The 20,729-nt window shown below is 42.0% G+C and overlaps 1 protein-coding gene across 1 annotated transcript; it reads right to left on the reverse strand.

Moving 5' to 3' along the window:
- Positions 1-727: 727 nt before the first annotated feature.
- On the reverse strand, positions 728-9,123 carry LOC134510045 (killer cell lectin-like receptor subfamily F member 1). Its single transcript, XM_063322832.1, has 6 exons — positions 8,880-9,123; positions 4,731-4,829; positions 3,202-3,333; positions 2,441-2,592; positions 1,419-1,534; positions 728-956 (listed from the first exon to the last, which is right to left on the reverse strand). The coding sequence occupies exons 1-6, from the start codon at positions 8,941-8,943 to the stop codon at positions 827-829; spliced, it is 693 nt and encodes a 230-aa protein (XP_063178902.1). The 5' UTR covers positions 8,944-9,123; the 3' UTR covers positions 728-826.
- Between the last annotated feature and the right edge of the window lie 11,606 nt (positions 9,124-20,729).

Genomic DNA, 20,729 nt, shown 5'->3' on the forward strand with positions numbered 1-20,729 from the left:
GGTAAGATCAGACAGAAAAGAGCAAACATCTCTGAGATCTGCTGGCCTCATCCTGATCAGTATCCCCGAGATGTAGAAGGGCTTCAACATCCATTTTTGACCTGTAAAAAATGTCTGTGAAGTGGACTAACAAAAGGAAGGATCATAGCCCTGTAGCCCCATAGCTATGATTTTTCCATTTCTAGTATGCATGAAGAAAGACATCATATCAGGCAACTAAATCTCACATCCAAATCGAAGAGATACTTATGGGGTTTTTAAGTGCCAAATTCTGTAACACTGAATGATGTCCATGAAATTAAACTTTTTTAAAAAGATACTAGATCTTGACTTTCTCTTGTGCAGAGCTATGCTGTCTTCCCATATTGGACCTCCAGTGGTGAGATTTGCAGGCTTCTTTAAGTGCATAGCACTGATTATCACCATTTCACCTGAAGTAAGTAGCAACAGCAACTTTTTGCCTGCTGTATGATCTAGTTACCAGGCTGGTAAAAAAAAAAACAAACTCATTTCACCTTGTGTTTTACACAACTCTTAGACTCTATAAACTACTTAAAATTAGTAGGCTGTTTATTTTAATAGCTCTAAGGGGCAATGCATCGGCGTGCAGAAAGACACATAGATTTTGTACCTTCATCCTGAAGAGAGACACAAGCCTGAAATCTTCCTGGACTTTAGTTGCAAATAGAATCACAATGCATCGATTCATCGTAAGTCAGGTCAACAATTTCCCTTGCATTTTACATCAGATATCCTACCCACGGTAAAGTGGTCTAAACCTTCCAAAACCCTTCAAAGACCCCATTCACATTCACTTTACAATATCTTAGATACCCAGAAGGACTGCACTCTTCTTGCAAATCCACTTGTACAGGGAGAGGCAGTTATCAGCATGCATTTCTGTCAGCTTATAGACAGCACATTTTTCTTCTTTCTTCCTTCGTTTTACTGTAAAACTGCAAGAGCCAAACAACACAGAGATATGAAGATCATTGAAAAAATTTGTTTGCCTATACAAAGAATGAAACCACAAAGACTGGATTTGTTTTGGTCTTTATGCCGCGATTCTTTTGATTCTCTGACATACAGACAGGTTTTATTTGTTTACTAACCTTCACTCTTTCTCTGTTTCCCTGCTTGTTACGCAGCTGGAAGTAAAAAGCTTGCAGAGCAAAGGCACCTCCTAATAAAATTAGTTCCTTTTCTGAGAGCTGTCAAGGAATTTCATTTTTCAACTGCATGTTTTGATCAGAATTCCCTACTGAGAAAAATCAGAATAGACTGAGCTGCCTAACTGGAGTACAGGCCCTCATATCTTACTACTCCTTTCTCGCAGTCTAATGGCTGAACAGCCCATGCGCAGCGAGGGGAGAACATGTCATGGAAGCCAAAACATACTCACCCCACAATGAACATACCTGTGCCCTGGATGTTTGGGGTCGCTGAGCCATACCCATCTTCCTTCCTCCTCATCAAAGCTTAATCCAGTCCAAACGAAGCCAAGGCTTTTATCCTTCAGTTTGTTTAAGAAGTCCTAGAGAGAGGTATGTCTTTGAACTCTCATAATAGTGACACTTCATAAAACTCCAGCACCAGTAACGTGTAGTGGTAATTAATATTTTAAAACCAGCAAGGCTTTCATGCCCAAAGATTCCATAGAATGTTTCCCAGAAATTGAGAAGAAAGAAAAAAAAAACACCAACAAACCACATGGAAATTAGTTCCAATTCTCCACTATACCCAGTACCGTGGTTAATGATGGTAAGTGGAGCAACCAAAGAGCTAACCTTTGGCTCCTTGCTGGCCCCACGCCCATTCCGCTAGCACACTTTAGATGAGCATCAGGCTGATCTGAATTACCGGAGCTGAAGCTATTTCCTCTTTTACCCCCCTACAAGGAAGACAGGAGATCATTTTGCCAGCTCACCCTCCTGGGTGCTCTAGAAGTGACTGCTTGAACCTGGTCACCTTTAAGCAAAATGAGGAGCACAAAAGAGGCACAATAGAGGTTAGGATTTTGTCCGCAAAACCGATTTTTCTATTGCTGCAGACATGGTACTGACATTTAAAAATGTACGTAGTACAGAGAAACAGCTTCATCTCCCAAAGAAAGGCAAGAGCCTTTATGACAGCTTAGTTCTGAAGAGGTTTGATTTGGAATAAAACATGCAAGAATCCTTCAAATCCCAGCTGCTTCTTGCTGGAGACAACCTCTAGGCATATCATTGCATGTAGGCTATTGGTCTTCTGTTTGACACAGATGTTCCTTTACGTGCAGAAGCCAATCATCAGAGCACTTTCCACTGACGATGCCTGTTATGAGCACATCTGTATTAGAAAGGCTCCTAAAAATACATGGAAAGCTATACTTTGATATGTGGATTCACAAGGTATAAGTAAAAAGAATATTTAAACCACAGAGTACCTTACAATAGCTTACCATTTCAGTCTCATCCTCTATGAACAGGAGCTCAGATTTTTTTCCTGAGCAATACTTTCTACTGTTCTCCCAGGTGTCACGAGTTTCTGAGTAGAAATAACATCTCCCATAATGCAGCTTCCAGCCAACAGGGCAGAGTTCACATCTGGAGTCTGTGAAGAGTTTGGAGTGAAGGGGTTTTGGTCACTGTTTTTTGTTTTTTGGGTTTTTTTTTACAACTGGTATCATTATTATTGGCTCCTCCTTTTTCTGTGGCTTTTGAATAAGATGGTAAAGTTTAAACTAGGGGTGGGGCAGAAATTGTGATGGTATAGCTCATTTTAAGAAAGCACGTTGTCCCTGCTTTACAGTGGCCATAAGGATAGCCACAGTGGTAATAAGGATCGTCATTCTTTGCTTAGGGATCACTCTGTGCCTTTAAATATTTCAGAACCCTAGATAATTGTACTAAATATTTTACATAATAATCGGGTAAAGATCACAGCTCTGCTGAAATCACTGGGAGGAGTGCAATTAAATGGCATCTATGGAGAAATAACAAAGATCTTCAGTAATGCTGCTCCACTCCTATTTTTGGCTTAAACTAAAATTTTCAAGGATGGAACTCTAAAATATATCACTTTATACTTATTTATCAATATATACATGCTTATTCTGTAATCAAAAGGTCAATTCCTTTGTGCAGGTGTTTATTTTTATATTAATCTTTTCAAGAGCTTCAAACCATTAATGCTACGATAAGCGAGACTGTATTTCCTTACCGTTTGTATGCATGCATAAGCTTTCCTTTAATGCAGTCAGTGAGCTGTTTTCATGAAGATCTTCCCCAAAGATACTGTCACTTTCAGAAAGATTTTCTCTGGGCTTCCACACATGACTTGATAGCAAGTCACCTAGACAAGAACCTCCAATATTTTAATGTAAAGCTCACAAGTGCACTCTATAGAACCCCCACATTTTATCTATTCAATAGCTAATAACAGGAGATTTAAGTGGAAACTCAGGTTGCGCATTTGCCCTTCCAGCTCTCCTGTAAATGGTAGGTAGAGAGCTGAACATCAAGATCATCTACATTATACAAATGCCTGAGGTGACCGACTTCACAAAGACAGAGTAGAGTCCATTATCATCATGCTTTTGACAACATGGCATGCTACGGTTGTCTTTCAAATAACATGGTTGTGCCTTTGATTTTCCAGTTCCTGAAATTTGCATTGAGCTTATTTCAGAAAAGAATGGGTTGATGTGAGAGGGCAGGACTCGAGTCCAGGGAACGGGAGAACAGCTGACTCTGCAGGACATTCGTGCCCAGAAGTGCTTCTGAATTCTCATTTTCTCCTGTGTTCTCAAGTGTTTTTGATATGCAAAGTGATTTTGGTGTCCAGAAGCAGGCTGAACATCGGGACTAATAGATTTTCTAAAGGAGGAAACTAAAATTAGACTCCTTGATCAATGCTCATTGATGGCAACCTAAAAACTTGTTGAACTTGCTTAACCAGGGCAATTGCAACCATTTCTCTCTGATCTCTAGGTTTAGATGCCCAGGGATAATGGCACACGTCTGTATGCGCATGATCAGTGCCGGCAGTGACCCAGTGCTTATGCACAAGTTCTGTGGACAATGCAAAGGCCACTTTTACGAACTTAGAGGCACACGTTTTTATTTCGGTTTAGAGAGGTTTTTTCCAACTATATGTACCGTCTTCCAGCCTCCTATCTCACCCATCCCTGAAGTCCAGCTCACATTCCCATTGTTCACACCAGGGAGGACTGGCTGAGACTTAAGGTAAGCAAACCAGGGCGTCAGGAGGTGAAGGCTGGATGCGAGGATGAGGGGAGGAGGAGATAGCAGGGGTTCCAGTTGAACCATATACTTGGAGTGAGTTCTGTTTCATCACTAGAAGTGTTTTTCTAAACTGATGGATGGATGGATGGATGGATGGATGGATGGATGGATGGATGGATGGATGGATTTTTTTGGCTAGAAACCCTTGTTCAGTTTTGGAAAGGAATAGGAGGGACTTCCAGACTGGGGGACTGGAAAGTGAGAAAGACTCCAGCCCTCTTCATACACCCCAAACATGGAATGGTCCTCTGAAAGCCAATGACCTTCTGTAGATCCACATCCCCAAAATGCTGGTGAGTCCCTCCCACCTTCATCAGAAACACAATAGTAGAAAGCATGAGTGGTCTTGTCACCTCATCAAAACAGTTTGTTTGCAAAACTTGTTGAAATTAAGGACTGATACCTGTCAATTTCACAGTAATTAAAGCAAAACATTTCACTCACATTGCTGAATTAGTGTGATCACAGCTCCCAAAAATATAACATTCAGAAATCCTGAGAGGGCAGCAAAGCACCGCAAGCCTGAAGAGTTAGGGGGAAGTTCTGCAAGAAATAAGAGGATTTTACAAACACAGCATGAATTGCTAACTATGACATAAATCTGGGTTTCTCTAGACGTCTTTCAGACAGAACATCCATCACCGTCACATTTCTGTGTGCTTTGTCACAGTTGCTTTCTCCTTTCTGCTTGCCTTCTGCATATCAAGTGGTTCTTGCTTCTAATAAACTTTAATTTATGAAAACTTTTGGGGGCTTGAATTTTCTCATGCTGTCTTCACCATTTGCCAGTTCATTTGAGGTTTTGTGTGGCTACTGAACAGCTTCTGCTTTTTCATAGCAGGGGTATGTCACTTGCAGATATCACAAAGACTGTTAGATGTCACAAAAAGCACTTAGCAAACATTGCTAAAGAAAACCTCACAAACAGTGAAAAAGGAAGAGCTGAAGTTTCTAACAGTTGCAGAGAAAGAGATGTATATAACATGCAAGAAAAAAAATGAAGTTCTAGGACTATGAATACCAACACTATCAAGCAAGAAAGGACCAGTAGATTCTCTGAAAATTAAACCCTGTAACTCCAGGAGTCACTAATTAGTTTTATCACCTGTACACTGGATGCCAAGTCAAAGGCCTTTAGAAAAGACCACATTATAATTTGGATATTTTTTTTAATAAGTCCTTGATGTTCAGCTAATCCCACATGGAAAATTACTACAAAATGTTTGAAAAATTAAGTAGCAGGGCTTCTTTGCAGACTGGATGCTTGATTAAGGTCAGTGAATAGAGATGCAAAAATGAGTTCCCTTGCAACTCAAAGAAAATTACTTTTAATTAGAATCAAAAAAGCCTGGAAATGCACAATCACGATGAATCTTCCTTCTCAATATTACCCAACAATCTTAAAATTTATTCTTATAGGACAGTCACACTCCTGTCATACCACTTCCTAGTGAAACCTGCTGCTTCTGTTTGTTCACTCACTTTATTTAAAGATTTCTACATAGCTTGATATAGAATCACAGAACTATGTAGGCTGGAAGGAATGTCAGGATGCCATCTAGCCCAGACTCCTGCTTAAGGTGGGTCAGGTTACAACAGGTTTCTCAAGGCTTTGTCCAGTCAATTTCTAAATTTCTACAAAAAAGGGGATTCCTCTACCTCTCCAGGCTTCTGCCCTAAAGTTTGACCATCGTCACGGTAAGAAAAATTTTCTTGTATCAAATTGCGATTTTCCATGTTTCTACTAGTGTCTTTCGATGTGCACCTTCAAGATGAGTTTGGTTCTGTCTTCTCTACGCCCTTCCATTCAGTAATTAAAGAGGAAGGTAAGGCTCCCTTCAACTTTCTCTTCTTAGAGCTGCACAAAGTCAATTGTCTGAGCCTCTCCTCCTGTGTGTCTTCTCCAGCTCACTCACTATCCCAGGAGCCCTTTGCTGGACTTGTTCCAGCAGGTTGTCAGCATGCTCTTGGAAGGGCTAGCGATATAGTTAATGTAGGCTGCAATGCAGCAAAGCTCTTTAAAATAACTGAGGCATAAAGGATTTCTATGATGCCTCAAAGGATTCCTTGGAGCAGGGAGAACAGTTAGAAGTTGTCCAGCTGTGCGGGAAATGTCATGTTAATTTTTATTCCTAGTTTTCTAACGTTAGTGCTTTCAGGAAATACCTTCTGAATGTTTTTCTAGAAAGACCAAGGCATAATACACTGTTCTCTTTGTTAAAACTTAACTTCATGGGAAAAAAGAATTTACATGCAAACCTTCCCTGAGTTAGGACCCAGGAATAAAGTCAGAGAATAACAGAATTTCCATTTCATGGAAACGGCCATTCTTGGAACAGAAAACAGGGTGCCGAAATGTTATACCTTTTAGAGAACTTGTTCTGTAACTTTTAACTAAGATCAGGAGGTACCCTATGGAAGTATCCTTTAGAAGCCCTTATATTTCAAATGCTGGTGGTCCAGATCAGATGTGAATCAGCTGTTTGAAAAGTTCTTTGCTTCTACACTACTATTTAAAAAAATTAATGCACAGAGCTGTATTTCAAATCAGGAAACAACTTGAATTTTGTCCGACATGATAAACTCATTTCCACTAACACTTTCGCTTCATGTCTAGCTATCACTGTTTTGCACAGAGGTCAAATATCTTTTCCCCTCAATTGTCTTCTCAAAGTGTGATTGTGTTCAGTCATACTTACTTGGGAAACGCTGTATCTGTGACTAATCATCTTTAAATATTCAAACAGCTAATGTCCACTGTTTTTATATTGTATGCTATTTAGATGGCAAATAGATGTAAACAGAATGCGGTACTTTTCACTAGCTAGGCAACAGTTAAGCACCTGTGTACATTTTCCTTCTTCTTTTGGGTGCTATGCAGTGCTTTGCACAAAAAAAAAAAAAGGCATTAGGGATATCTGGTATCTAATCTTACCTTTGCCATGATTTTCACAATGTCTAGACTGCAGGCAAAACAGTAATAGTGATTTGCGTAAATACTCAGATTAGCACTCAGCTGCCCAGGGTGAGCTCTGGTAGCAGCAATACCGCAGGGCTGACAACGCAGCGTGGGCTCACGGCTCAGCGTTTGCCCAGCTTCTCCAGTCAGCTCTGTAGCCTGCACCACTGGCGAGAGCGGATGGCTCTGCAAGGGGGGAAGGGGAGCTCTGCATTTGCGGACTTCCTTCTGTACTACATGAACTGGCACGGATATTGCACTAGATCATGCAGATGAAGCGTTGCGACCGTTTCTAAGCACTCCCGTGAATACACTTCTGTATGCCGTACATATATCATGCTAGCCTGTGTCTGGTCTAAAGCTAGCTCACACACCTTTTACTACAAGTAGAGACTCAGCCTGCAGTGCACTGTTTAACAAGCTAAATGGAAGCACTGCTCGCTTTAGTTGCTCGCTCAAAACTTTTCTGCTGCCCTGTTGTGTCATGCTACCCAATCATGCAGGTAGAAAATGAAGATAGGGCATTTTAAACCTGGCTTTTTCACTCAGTGCTCTGCGTGTTTGTGGTCGCATACTACTCGCCATGTACGCTGTGTTGGACTTTTCTGCTTCTTTCGAATGGAAATATTCAATGTAATGTACTCCGTTAACAGCAATATTTTTGCGCACTTTGACAAATATTTTAAAGACAATTGAAAGTTCTTAGTTAAATAAATATTAATTTTTCTGATTAATTTTTCTGATTTTTTGCTCAATTTTACTGGGTCTGTGCTTTTACTGCAGTTGGGAACAGGCTCACAGATAAGTCGTTGTAATAATAGACAAACATGCACAATTTACATCAATACAATTGCACACAATTTATCCTGCCGTAATGAGTAACTAAAGTTGCTCTTGCTTTTTGTCTGTTAAAAAATGTTCCTACGTAATTGTGAAGCCAGGATTTATCAGGAACTGATGATCATTGCTAATTAACTGTTTGGAAACTGGGTATCTAATTACTCTACAGACTCGGTATTTACGATCTGAGAAGCTCTTCCCTGGGATACTTAAAAGAAATAAAGGTTAGCAAGGATGAGCTTGAAAACCTTCCAGCATGTATCTTTGTACTTTCTTCATTGCTGCTTCTGACACTTTTGATAACATCCACTGAAGTTTTTGAAAAAGCTTACTGGACAGCAAGTTACTGTCTTACCATTTTCATTCATATTATTCTTAAATTCTTCTTAGCTGTGATTTCTGAAAACAAAACAAAGCAAAGAAAACCAAAAACAAACCCACAAAAAAAAACCCCAACCAAAACCCCTGTAGATAACTTAAATAGCTCATGAGCCATTAACCACTGCCAAACTTGCCGGCGACTACCGCCTCATGTTTTCCTTATATGCCTCTATCTCCTAGTGTCTATTTTGTACTGGGACTGTCAGCGCCACTACTCCAAGCCTGGTGGTACTATTGGCTCTGCATTTTAACTACTACCCATCATATTTCTCTGTATACTGCCATATATCCTTGCCAACTTTAGCAACGCCAACTAAAATTTTGGGGGTTTTATGGTAACTCAAATATAGCTGGAGAGATCTGTTATTTGCAAAACAAGTCTGAAGGCATAGCATAAATGCTTACATGCTCACCTGCATTAGAGCTTTTCTTCCTGGTTTTGAAACGAAGTTCTGTGTAACCCTCTTCATTCTCCATCTCTAGGTCTTTTTGTCACTTCTTCCTATTGAAGACTGTTTGACTGCTAGTGTCAAGCTAGGTTATGGGAAATGCTTCAAACGAGCGTGATAAACAGGAAGGGGTCAGCAGATGGCCGTTTGTGCTTTTAGCTGAAGCCATGCAGTAGCAGGACTATGAAATGGAAAAACAGTGTAAACTGCACAGGCAAGTAAACTCTTTGTCTTTTCTTTTTCACTTCCTCTGTCTTTCTCTGACAAAATGAAGACCCTTCTAACAGATACTTCTAACACTGCATTTTCTCCAATGAAATACCACATTCCTCAAACGCAGTCTTTCAATGCACACAGAATCCTGCCCAGAGAATAGATTTGAGTCCCTTAAGCAATGGATTGATGGACTTTTCTCATTTCCTTTACGTTAAAATCAGCTGTGTAATCTTCTGTGTTTTTCTCAAATGCTGGGAATTGCTTCTTGCTTTACCAAAAGAAGATTGTGTGCGGTTATGTCTCATTAAATAGCTGAAAAGGGCATTTAAATACATGTATTGATCTTTGATTCTGCTTTGTGCCTGTCCACTTGAGCAACTGTTCAATGAAGTTGGGGATTCTAGCAAGTTCTTGGTGATCATTTAAGTCTGGAATATTTCTTTCTGGAAATTGAGGATTCAGTAGAATGTTGCAAGTTGTTTTTTCTCTGAAATGGTTATAATGATTTCTGGCAGCTGTCAAATTCACTAGGTTTCATCAAGGTTTCCTTTGGGTCGGGACTACACCCTGGCTTCAACTTTAATGCGTCCATATGGTGTCTAGTGGTGACACAGCATGGGAGACAGAGACAGTCATTAGCTTTAGTATGCAATTAAATGCTTAGTGTCCTAAACACTTATCTCGTTTGGAGGAATATAAATGCATCCAGAGCACTAGACAGAAATTATTCACTGATTTCTTAAACAAAAGCTCTCTGATTATTAGGAATGGTCATTTAAGCTTGGAAACCAAAATAACTTTATCTCAGCTTTTATATTGTGGTTAGTACCTGAAAGCCAGGGTTAAGCTGTATGAAGTACAATCACATACTGCAAAAAAAAGTGGTGTCCAGAGAAGTCTTTCAAACATAAACATACTACTTGAGGGCTGATTGATAGATCAACATGAAACAAAAGGTGCTGAGTGACCAACAAATATATTGTTTCTACAGGGTGGTAGTACTTAGCATCACAATGCTAAAAACCTCTCCTGTACCCAGTGCAGACAAATCCTTGCAGTGTTACCAGCTTTCTGAATTGTTTGGAAGGCAAAGTTTGAATATGGAGGTTTTGACTGTTTCTAGAACATCCCTGGAATGATTTACATGCTCTGAGCTATACCTTTTATGTTCACCAGATGCAACAGCTGGTCAAATAAAAGACATGACAACTCCAAACAAGCCTTCCTTCACTTAAGACACTTAGATTGTCCTGCATTCACCCCCACAGTGGATATGTGGGACGTACAGCACCCATGCTGGAGCAGGTTTATCCTGAAGGACTGCAGCCCATGGACAACCAGTGCTGCAGCAGGGGAGCAGTGTGAGGAGGAAGGAGCAGCAGAGATTGACCCAATAACCCCCATCCCTCTGTGCTGCTCAGGGTGGGGGGCGGTGGGGGATGAGGGTGTTGAAGTCAGGAATAAAGCGGTGAAGTTGAGCCTGGGAAGAGGGAGCAGGAGGAACTTTAATCTTTTTGTCTTCATTTCTCACTGTCCAAATCTGGTTTAATTTGCAATAAACTAACTTTCCCCAAGTCAAGTCTGTTTTGCCCATGATGGTAACTGGTACATGACCTCTCTGCCTTTATCCTGACCCACAAGCTTTTTCATCTAATTTTCTCCCCTGTCCTGTTGAGGAGCGGGAATGAGAGAGGGGCTGGATGGGCATCTGGCAGCCAATCACGGTCAACCCACTACAATCATCCTATCACTCTATATTATTTTCTATATTATTTCTCTTTTTTCTTTTCTTCTTGTATATTTGCTAAGCTGTGTAAAGCTCTAGTAAATCAAAGGCATTTGATCTTGTGGTTGTCTCAAGAAGCTCGTAATAGGATTAGCAAAAAACCATCCATGGGAATAATGATAGAAATCAATTTCTAGGTGGATTATCCTCCTGCATAAGAACAAACCAGTTTAAAAAAGTCATGTATCAGGTAAATAAACTATATGAATATTATAGTCTTTTGTTTCACTTGTACTAAATCCTCTTCACACTCTCAAATTAGTTTTTAAAATTTTGGAGTAGAAGTGAAAATATATTCATATATCTACATGTAAAGATTGCCAAAAACCCACCTAAGGAAAGGAAAAACAGTCTTTCAGGCTAAAAAGAATAACACCCCGCCCCGATCCCCCAAATTAACCAAGCAATTGATGCATACATGCAGTACAGATCTAATAACTGATACAGCCAATTAACATGCATAGTAAATTCTATGCAGCAACCATTCTTGTTACAGTTTTTTCAAGGGTCTGGGGTTTTGACATCATTCTACCAAGGATGGCATTACTATTAATTTTGTGTACTGCAGCAATGCTGCACTGGAACGGTGAGTACCATACAAATGTATGACAAGGTGTTGATTTTACCTTGTCAAAGCTTATTTAGGTACTTTTACAAAAAATATGCCAAAGAGATGGATACAGAAGGAAAATGGAGGAGCATGGAGGACACAAGAAGGGTAAAACAATAATGCTGTTCATGATGGGTGGTGATCTCATAGCAATATCTGCTAAGCTTTTATCAAGGTTTTAGTTCCACACTAGCAGAAGGCAGCTTTGGGAAAATACCAGACAAAAGTCACGGACTCAGATATTTACAGGCAGTGTCTTCCAGTTGTGGCAGAGGCTCGAAACACAGAGCTGTTTATTAAATAAGTTAGTAAGTTAAGTTAAGCTCAAGTTTGTTCACAGGCTGGCAGCAGAACCGGATACTTTTGAGTATGTGTGTACTTACTGTTGATGTGCATAGTATTTTCAAGGTCACAAACCTAGTTCCTCTTATTTTTGCACACTCGGAGAACTGGTTTTGTCTTTCTTTCATCCTGCTTCTCGTTTCTCAGACTTCACACTTCACATTTTATTTCAGCAGAAAGAAAATTTCAAAGCCACTTATAGGCATATATAAAATGCTATGTCATTTCCTTTTCTTTTGTGAAGTCCAATATATGCTTCTAACTGAAAACAAGAGATTTTAAATTGAATTCTGGGAAAGGCAAACACATTATTAACACATTAATTTCCTGGGAAAGGCTGTGTCTCAATTCAGAAGGTTAGTGCAAGACATTAGGAACTGAACGAGCAAAATGAATAGGCCCAAATGGCTACGGTCAGATGCTATTCATCCAAGACTTCTGAAGGAACTCAGCAAACAGACATCCAAGCTGCTACCAGTGGTATGCAACTTGCTTAGAAGTTCTTGGTGTCAGAAGGTGAGTCTAGTTTTTAAGGGTCTCAGAGGAGACCTGGAATACTTCCAATCAGTAAATCTGATGACCTTTGGAGATCATCTAGTCCAACCCCCCTGGCAGAGCAGGTTCACCTAGAGGAGGTTGCACAGGAAGGAATCAAGGCAGGTTTTGAATATCTCCAGAGAAAGAGACTCCACCACCTCTCTGGGCAGCCTGTTCCAGTGCTCTGCCACCCTCAAAGTAAAGAAGTTCCTCCTCATGTTTAGATGGAACTTCCTATGCTCAAGTTTGTGCCTGTTGCCCCTTGTGCTGTCACTGGGCACCACTGAAAAGAGTCTGGCCCCATCCTCTTAACACCCGCCCTTTAGATACTTACAAGCATTGATGAGGTCCCCTCTCAGTCTTCTCTTCTCCAGGCTAAACAGAGACTGGTATCTCCACCCCTCTGATCATCTTCATGACCCTCCTCTGGATTCACTCCAACAGGTCCATGTCCTTCTTGTGCTGAGGATTCCAGAGCTGGACGCAGTACTCCAGGTGGGGTCTCACCAGAGCACAGTAGAGGGGCAGAATCACCTCCTTCAACCTGCTGGCCACGCTTCTTTTGATGCAGCCCAGGATGTGGTTGGTTTTCTGGGCTGCGAGCGCACACTGCTGGCTCACGTTGAGCTTCTTATCCATCAGCACCCCCAAGTCCTTCTCCTCAGGGCTGCTCTCAACCCATTCTCCTCCCAGCCTGTATTTGTGTCTGGGATTGCCATGACCCAGGTGCAGGACCTTGCCTTTGACGTTGTTGACTTCATGAGGTTTGCATGCACCCACCTCTCAAGCCTGTCCAGATCCCTCTGGATGGCATCCCTCCGGATGGCATCCCTCCCTTCCAGCATGTTGACTGTGCCACACATCTTGGTGTCATCCAAACTTGCTGAGGGTGCACTCAATCCCACTGTCCATGTCACTGACAAAAGATGTTAAACAGCACTGGTCCCAGTACTGACCCCTGAGGAACGCCACTCGTCACTGGTTTCCATGTGGACATTGAGCCGTAGAGCCCTTGTTAGTGAAGACCGAGGCAAAAAAGTCATGGAGTACATCAGCCTTCTCCATCTTCTGGGTGACCAGGTCTCCTGTTTCCTTCTGGAGCAGGGACACATCTTGCCTAGTCTTCCTTTTATCTCTGACATTCCTATAGCAGCTTTCCTTGTTGCCCTTTTTCCGAGTTCTCTGAGAATATATTGTCTATAGTGAATTTATGCCTCACTTAATTGCTCTTGATGGAATCAAATTTCTGTCAGGTCTCCTGTAAGACAATGCCAGTCTCGGTATTGTTGTTTTGAGGCTATCATCCTACACTGCAGATTTCTTTGAAGGGTAAAGTGTTTCTCCTGGTTTTGGGAACAGTTAACACAATGTGCAGATGCACTGTTCCTTTGTTTACACAGAGGTCTGAAGCATCAGATAAGTGATGGGACATGACTTCTGCTAAGTTACGCGCTTCCCTCTCCTAAACACTGGCTGCAGACTGTTAAATCTCCAGCTGGGGAGGTGAGATGCCTGATGTGATTCTGGGGATTGAGGCCACAGTTAGATGTGCCTCTGCTCTTGTAGTTGTTGAAGAGAGGGAGCTTTGCACATCACATGTGGTGTTTTGTACAGTTGAGCAGCCTACAGAGAGAAGGTGGCTCAGCACTTGAGCAAAGCTTCTTCAGGTCTAGCTTTGGGCAAAGTGCAAACAAGATAAATCTTTCTTATTTCTTCCTCATCAGATTGCATATTTTCTTTGTGACTATGTTGGGAACTAAGAACAGACCTCCTATGGTAGCTGGAATGGCAGACTTCACGAATAGCCTGAAGCCCAAAGCAGGCTCAGTGTGTCCATGCTGTGCATGTGAATTCAGGTTGTCTACATGTCCCAATTCTGCTCTGTGGCAAATTACCTTAGGGTCTTTCTGGGAAGTATGTTTGAGATGACATTGTCATGTGATAGGAAGGACAAGGAAGACACAAAGGCGCAGCTATGAATGGGGCATTCATCTGACTCCTGAAGTAAAAGGCACGGCTAAGGTTTTCTCTTCTGTACTACCTGGGATGCTCCACAACGTCCTTGGTTTGAACAAGGAAGCAGCACAGATAGTCAGTAAATTTAAAACACAGTGTAGATAAACTGAGGAAAGCTCTGCCACAGTGCTCACATTGGTGGTCTTCTACAGCTGTCTCTCAGACCAGCAAGAACTGTAGATGTTTGACAATGCTGGGAAAAGCCGGGAAGCAGTGATCACAAACTCCACTGTTATTTTGAGCAAATCCTTTTCACATCCTATTCTGTTCTCCTAGCTATGAAGCCAGACTCCAATTTCTAGATGCTATAATATTCTGTTAGGTAAATGTTGTCTCCCATAAACTATAAAAATGCTGTGAAAATCCTGAACCACAAGAACTCAGATTTTCTGCTGGAGACTTTTTACAATGTTTGGACTTTATGTCTAAGAAATCTCTTTACGTGCCTAAAAGAAACTGTGTTTTTAGCAGATCTGAGTGGTTTGCTATCACTCAGATGCATTGGGAAAATAAATCCATTTAACTCTGAAACATAATAACATTTATTTTTGTAAATATTTTAATGGTGTTGTGAACATTGTTACAGTGCAACATGTGATAAAACCACATTTCTCAAAATTCCACTTCAAAACATGCTTCATGTAAATGAAGATCAAAATTCCCGTAAGTGGCATTGACACCATGTAAAGAAGCAGGAAACTACTTAGAGATTTTATGATACAGATCAAAGGACAGTAAAAGTGCTTTAATAGAATGTAGATGCTCTCATACAGTCAGAAGAAAAACAAGAGCAAACAGATTTTGCAAATCTTTCAAATTACTAGTTCCCGGAGCAGTTCTTATCGGGTTACAGACACTTTTGTGGCCTAGTGTTCACAAATTCAAAACCATTCTTGTCTGCTAGCAACATGATCATGAGCAGATCTCGTCATGTCAGAAGAAGCCAGGAGCTGACACCCTCTTTTTCCACAAAGCCCCTTACTCTGCCTTTGGATTGCTTCTGTGATTTCCATCTCAATTTTGCCTTCTGCAAAGCGGCCCGGAGTAACGTGTTATGTTTCCTCAGCAACTCCTTCTAAAGCAGTTTCTTCCTGCAAAACAGGTACAGATTCAGTAGCCTTGATCTTACTCATGGATGATTTTAAGACAGACGGTGCAAATAGTGTCTGAGGAAGCTGAGGACCTGATTTGAGCTACCAGCAAATGCCACTGTGGTTTCAGGAACCTTTAACTCTCTGAGTACTATGAAAATGGTTGCTGCGGGAAGTGGGGGTAGTGTCTATACATGGGCAGTTTCCGTTCCCTCCTTGCCAGGGCTGAGATGAACACCGCCTGTCACATCCACTGCCACCCAGCTGTCTCAGGCAGGGCTGGCTGGCAGACGCCTTGGTACAGTTGGAGGTGAGGCCTTGGGAGCTGCAGTTAGAAATGTCTGCGGTCTTGATAAGTCACCCATCTCTTCTCTGTGCTTAGGCTGTCCATTTGCAGCACCTACAATATCACAGTCAAAGCAAGTTCTTTAACCTGCGATTAATTTCCAGTTAGCGCTCTCTCTGTTACAGCAGGAATGCCCACAAAGGGGGTAGGAAGTTGGAGAATCAGACCCCAGGCATAGTTCTCACACATGCGTTTGTTCCTGCACTCAAAGTTATGTCCCCTCCAGGGACACACACACACACCACCCACCCCCGGGGTATTGCGGTCAACAAGGGAAGGAAGAAATGTTTCTGTGGGCGTAAATAGCCTGCAGCCCTGACACAGGGGGAAAAACTCCCGCCGCTGCTTTTGTCGGAGCCCTGTCCCAGCAGCCACCCCATTGTCGGGTAGTGCAAGGAGACAGCCTAGCTGCCTGGCTGCCGTGGTGCCGCGCATGAGACAGTTTCTACTTCACCACCTCTTTCTCCCTTCTCTGAACAACAGGGGCTGAGTCCTGGAGACCTGCCTTGTCGTGAGGGCTGCGATGTTCACCCTGTTCAGGTTTGAGAACATCAAGCCTCAGAAGTTGCGTGCAGCTTCGCTGGGTGCTACAGTCACTGTGGTTTCTGAACCCTGAACCCTCTGGGTCTGATGGGTCCCTATAACCACGCTTCCTAGAGATTTTTCAGTTAGTGCTACCAGAAACAGGATTATTGCACATGCCGTAAGCAGTTGCCAGATAAACTAAACGTAGTGGTTACTATCAGGATATTAGTGAGACAGGAGAGCTTCTCAGAAAGTGGGAATTCGTCAGAAAACAGAGTTACATTTATCTCAACATTAGAAGTCCCAGTAAAAGTAGGCATGTAGCCTAATTTTTATGTCTAGGTTTCCTCTATAAGCAGTAGTGAGAAGCTAGATCCTTCAAGGACCAAGTATCCCATAGTTAAAATACCTGGGATGAATTTTCCCTCAGAGTCTCCCAAATTTCAGGTGGCTAGGCAGGGCAGCTGCTCACCCTATCAGTGCAAAATCCATTGCTATATGCCATAGTATGTCCCACTCTGGTCCCTTTTCTTTATTTCTCCTGACTCTCCCTCCTGCTGACTCCTTTGTCCCCTTTCCCCTCGTCAGGGTGTCCCTGCTGCTCCTCACACTTCAGGGCCCACTGAACCGCGGGATGGCACTGCTCTCCATTTCATGGAGGTGTTTGCATGTATATCACTTCAATGTCACTGATGAAGACCATCTCTTTTGAGGACAGCCTCAGCTCCATATGCACATGGATTGTATGGGACATTCATCGTCATGGCTTCAGCCTTCTTGGCCCCAATGGGATATGCCGGGGAGTGGATTATGGGAAAATGAATATGTCATTTTTCCTTTTATTAATCAAGGAAAAATCAAGCCCATCTAATGCCACAAGAAAATCAAGACCCCTGTATTTTAGCAGCTTCCCAGACACCTGAGCACAGAGATAAAATTAAATCTCACCATTCATTACTTTTTCCTCACATCTGCTCTGTTTTCCCTACTAATTTTCATTTATAAGTGCAGTGAGTCAACAAGGGTATTCCACTTGCAACTCCTTTGAACCAGCCTATGTCTGAATGTCAAAGTTATAGCCATACGACCTCTATCTCCATTCCCACCCCATCTTTTACCTGGTCATGGAAGGAAATATTTAACAGTTGTTCTTTGTCTTCTCCAAGGAGAAAGTAGATGCTCGTATAGTTTGCTTCTGACCTCTTGGCTGGTTGGACCATACTGCATAAACCAATGCTTTCCTCTTCCCACCGCTCACATTGCTAACGTCTCTTCTTATCCCCAAAATACAAAACATTGCTTCCTTCTTTGCAGATGCAGTTGACTTTTCTGTCTTTACACTTGCCGGTCCTGAGGTTCTGATGAGGCAGACTACATAAAGCTCAGGAAAAGAAATTCTAAATTACAGATCAGGTACTATTTGTATAGTGGGATATAGAATATACAGGGTTCAGCACATAGGAATAAAATACAACTTAAGAATCTTGGGTGATAAAGCAGTCATCTCTGTTTTCTTCCCCAGTCCAAGTATTAATACTTTACTGGAATTGGCTTTACTTTCTTTTGACACAAGGATTTATAATTCATGTGGTGAAAATGCCCTCATTTTGGGGACAGAGGCATTTCTTCACTGCCTCAGCAGCACGTCAACTTTGATTCTGATTGAAAGAAACTCCATTCCGTGAGCCTCTGTAACCTGCAAAATTGGTGATTTTGCAGTGGATCGTGCTCTCTGCTCCTCTATCTGTAACTGGTGGAAGGGGAATTTCTTTCAGTCACTCTGGATTCATACACTCCCACTGCAGTACCACCCTTTCTAATGACAGTACAATACTTGTACCTGCTACTTAAAGATGCTGCAGAATGCGTGCATGTTGGAGAGATTCCTCTTTCCGCAAACAGAAGAGGATCCGTAATTTTGGAGAGGCAAAATTCAGATGTGGGCAAAAATTTAGCATCTTGATGTCCAATGACCTCTGAATAGAAATAATTTGGAGACTAAAGACTTAATTTGAATGACTGCTGGCTTTGACATTGATATCTCTCCGAAGTGTCTTCTATTTTTTAGGCTTACTAGGCATGGCTGAAAACGGGATCTTTGCAAGAAGGAAGGGATCTGTTTAACAAGTTCTTATGCAACTTACAAATAAACCCATGAGAAAAATGACAATTGTCCTGAACTTCTAGGAATCATGCATGACTAGACATTTAGGCCTTCCCACCTCTGTTTAGAGATGTTTGTAATCCGCAATTGCAATGCTTGTTTATTTAACACAGACTTGCGTGAGTGTGTCACTGTTGCTGTATCAGTCACTCTTGGATAATTCCCTCCCTTTGAAGCTTTCTGCGTACATGTATTGTATGTCCTCAGCACCTGATCCTGAACACTAATTTCAGAAGAAGATGAAGGAGAGCGTCTGCGTGCAAATATCACTGACTGGCACGCCAGTTGCTTGTGCTGCCTGAAAGCTGCCGATCTCAAACCGAACTTTTCTTTTAACAATAAAAATGATCCCTGAAAACTGCCAACATGGCGAAGGCCTTTGATAATAGAAAATAGTTTAGTTCAGCCTAGATAAACACAAAACAAAATCTGTAGTTGTACTAAAGTGCAATTTATTCAACATAGTTCTCGGTTACATTTTTGTCTCAGAATTACAGGGGGACCATCCGTGTTACTGCAGGTTAAGAGCCCCAAGTTGTCTTGCATGTCATCCTTCTCCTCTTTCAAACAGCCCCATCCCAGGAACTCAGTAAAGCAGCTTTACACATTGCAGGTCCTTAAAACTCATTACATTCCTCTTAGTATTCTGTTTGTATCAAAATAAACGGGCAGTCTTTGAAATTCATTGAATTCCTCTTAATATTCTGTTTGTATCAAAATATATTACGTACATAGGTCATAATAAATAAGTTGCACAGCTTTTGAGACGCAGGGTATGAGTCCTGACTTCATTTGCACCTCCGTAAAGCAGGGATAACCTTACTGCAGCTGTCTGTGGAAGCACCTGGATGTGAAGTTGGCATCAGTGGGGCCTGATTTAGGACTAGCATCCCCACACACAGCACCTCAAATTGTAATTCAGTGATCTTAAGCACCGCGTACATATTGGTCATTTTACAGGAATTGCTAAATGGGCTGCTACATCACTTATCACTGGACTTCATGATCTTAAGAGTCCTTTCCAACCTAAACGATTCTATGATTGTATGACTCTATCATCATTAGCAGGTAAAATGCAAGTGGCAGAGAAATGCACAACCCTCTGCTGATGTCCTTTCAGTAACCAGTCAACTGAAGGCTCCAACAGAAATTCCAGCAGATCTTGCTGAGGCAAGTTACTGCCCCCAGCTACCTGCTCTACCCATCTACTGGAGATTTCTGCAGTGCAGCTCTCGTGGTTTTGGCCAAATTGGCCAATGGCTGGTGACAGATGCTCCCCCGCCACAAACTCTCGTACATGGATAGGAGGAAGAGAGATAAAGAGGTTTACGAGTTTCTTCTAAACTAAACTACTTTAGTGAAATATCTATAATAAAATATAAAGGAAAATAATGAAATAGATACAATATATACAAAACTATCAAGCTCCCAGGATGATGTCATCGGCAGGCACTGGGGAAGTCCCAGACTAGGCTCGGCAATGGGTGGGAACTGGATTCCAGAGCTGGAGTCAGGAACTCACGGATGGGGATCAAAGGCAGAGGAACAGACAGAGTCCTCCTCAGACGTCGGCCATTGAAGAAAGAGAGCTGACCCTTTGATCCCTCAGCTTTTATACCAAGCATGGGGCAGATGGGATGGAATGCCCTGTTGGTCGGTTTTGGGTCACCTGTCCTGTCCGCTCCTCCCTGCAGGTGGGACCCCTCTATGCTTTTCCACTTCTGACTCTCTAATGGGGCAAATAAAGAAATTAGCTGACCTTGGTCAACAATGAGTATAAGCAAGAGCCTCTCTGCACTCCATTCTTTGGCACAGACTGTAAAGATTGGTCTTACCACTCTGAGAATGAACTGGTTTTGGCACAACACGCTGTTAATTCAGAGAGTCAGAAGAGGCCTAGCTAAGAAGTAAAATTACTGAACAGAAAACTGGTTCTGTTTTACCTCAAACCAGGACAGCAGCACAACTGTGAGAAGCTAATGCGGACTGCTCACACCCACCCCAGGAATGGAGCAGCTAAGGAGCTGTGCCTGGGAAGCTTCAGCAGAAGGGCACCAGCAAATGGTGGCACATCTCATGTCTCAGTTTGACACAGCTGTCTGCTTGAACATCTTTTTCCTGCACTTTGTGATCAGTAAACTCCACACTCTTTCCAGTGGCAGACTTTTTGCACAGACAAAA

Source organism: Chroicocephalus ridibundus, chromosome 1, assembly GCF_963924245.1.
Source record: "Chroicocephalus ridibundus chromosome 1, bChrRid1.1, whole genome shotgun sequence".
Lineage (NCBI taxonomy): Eukaryota > Metazoa > Chordata > Aves > Charadriiformes > Laridae > Chroicocephalus > Chroicocephalus ridibundus.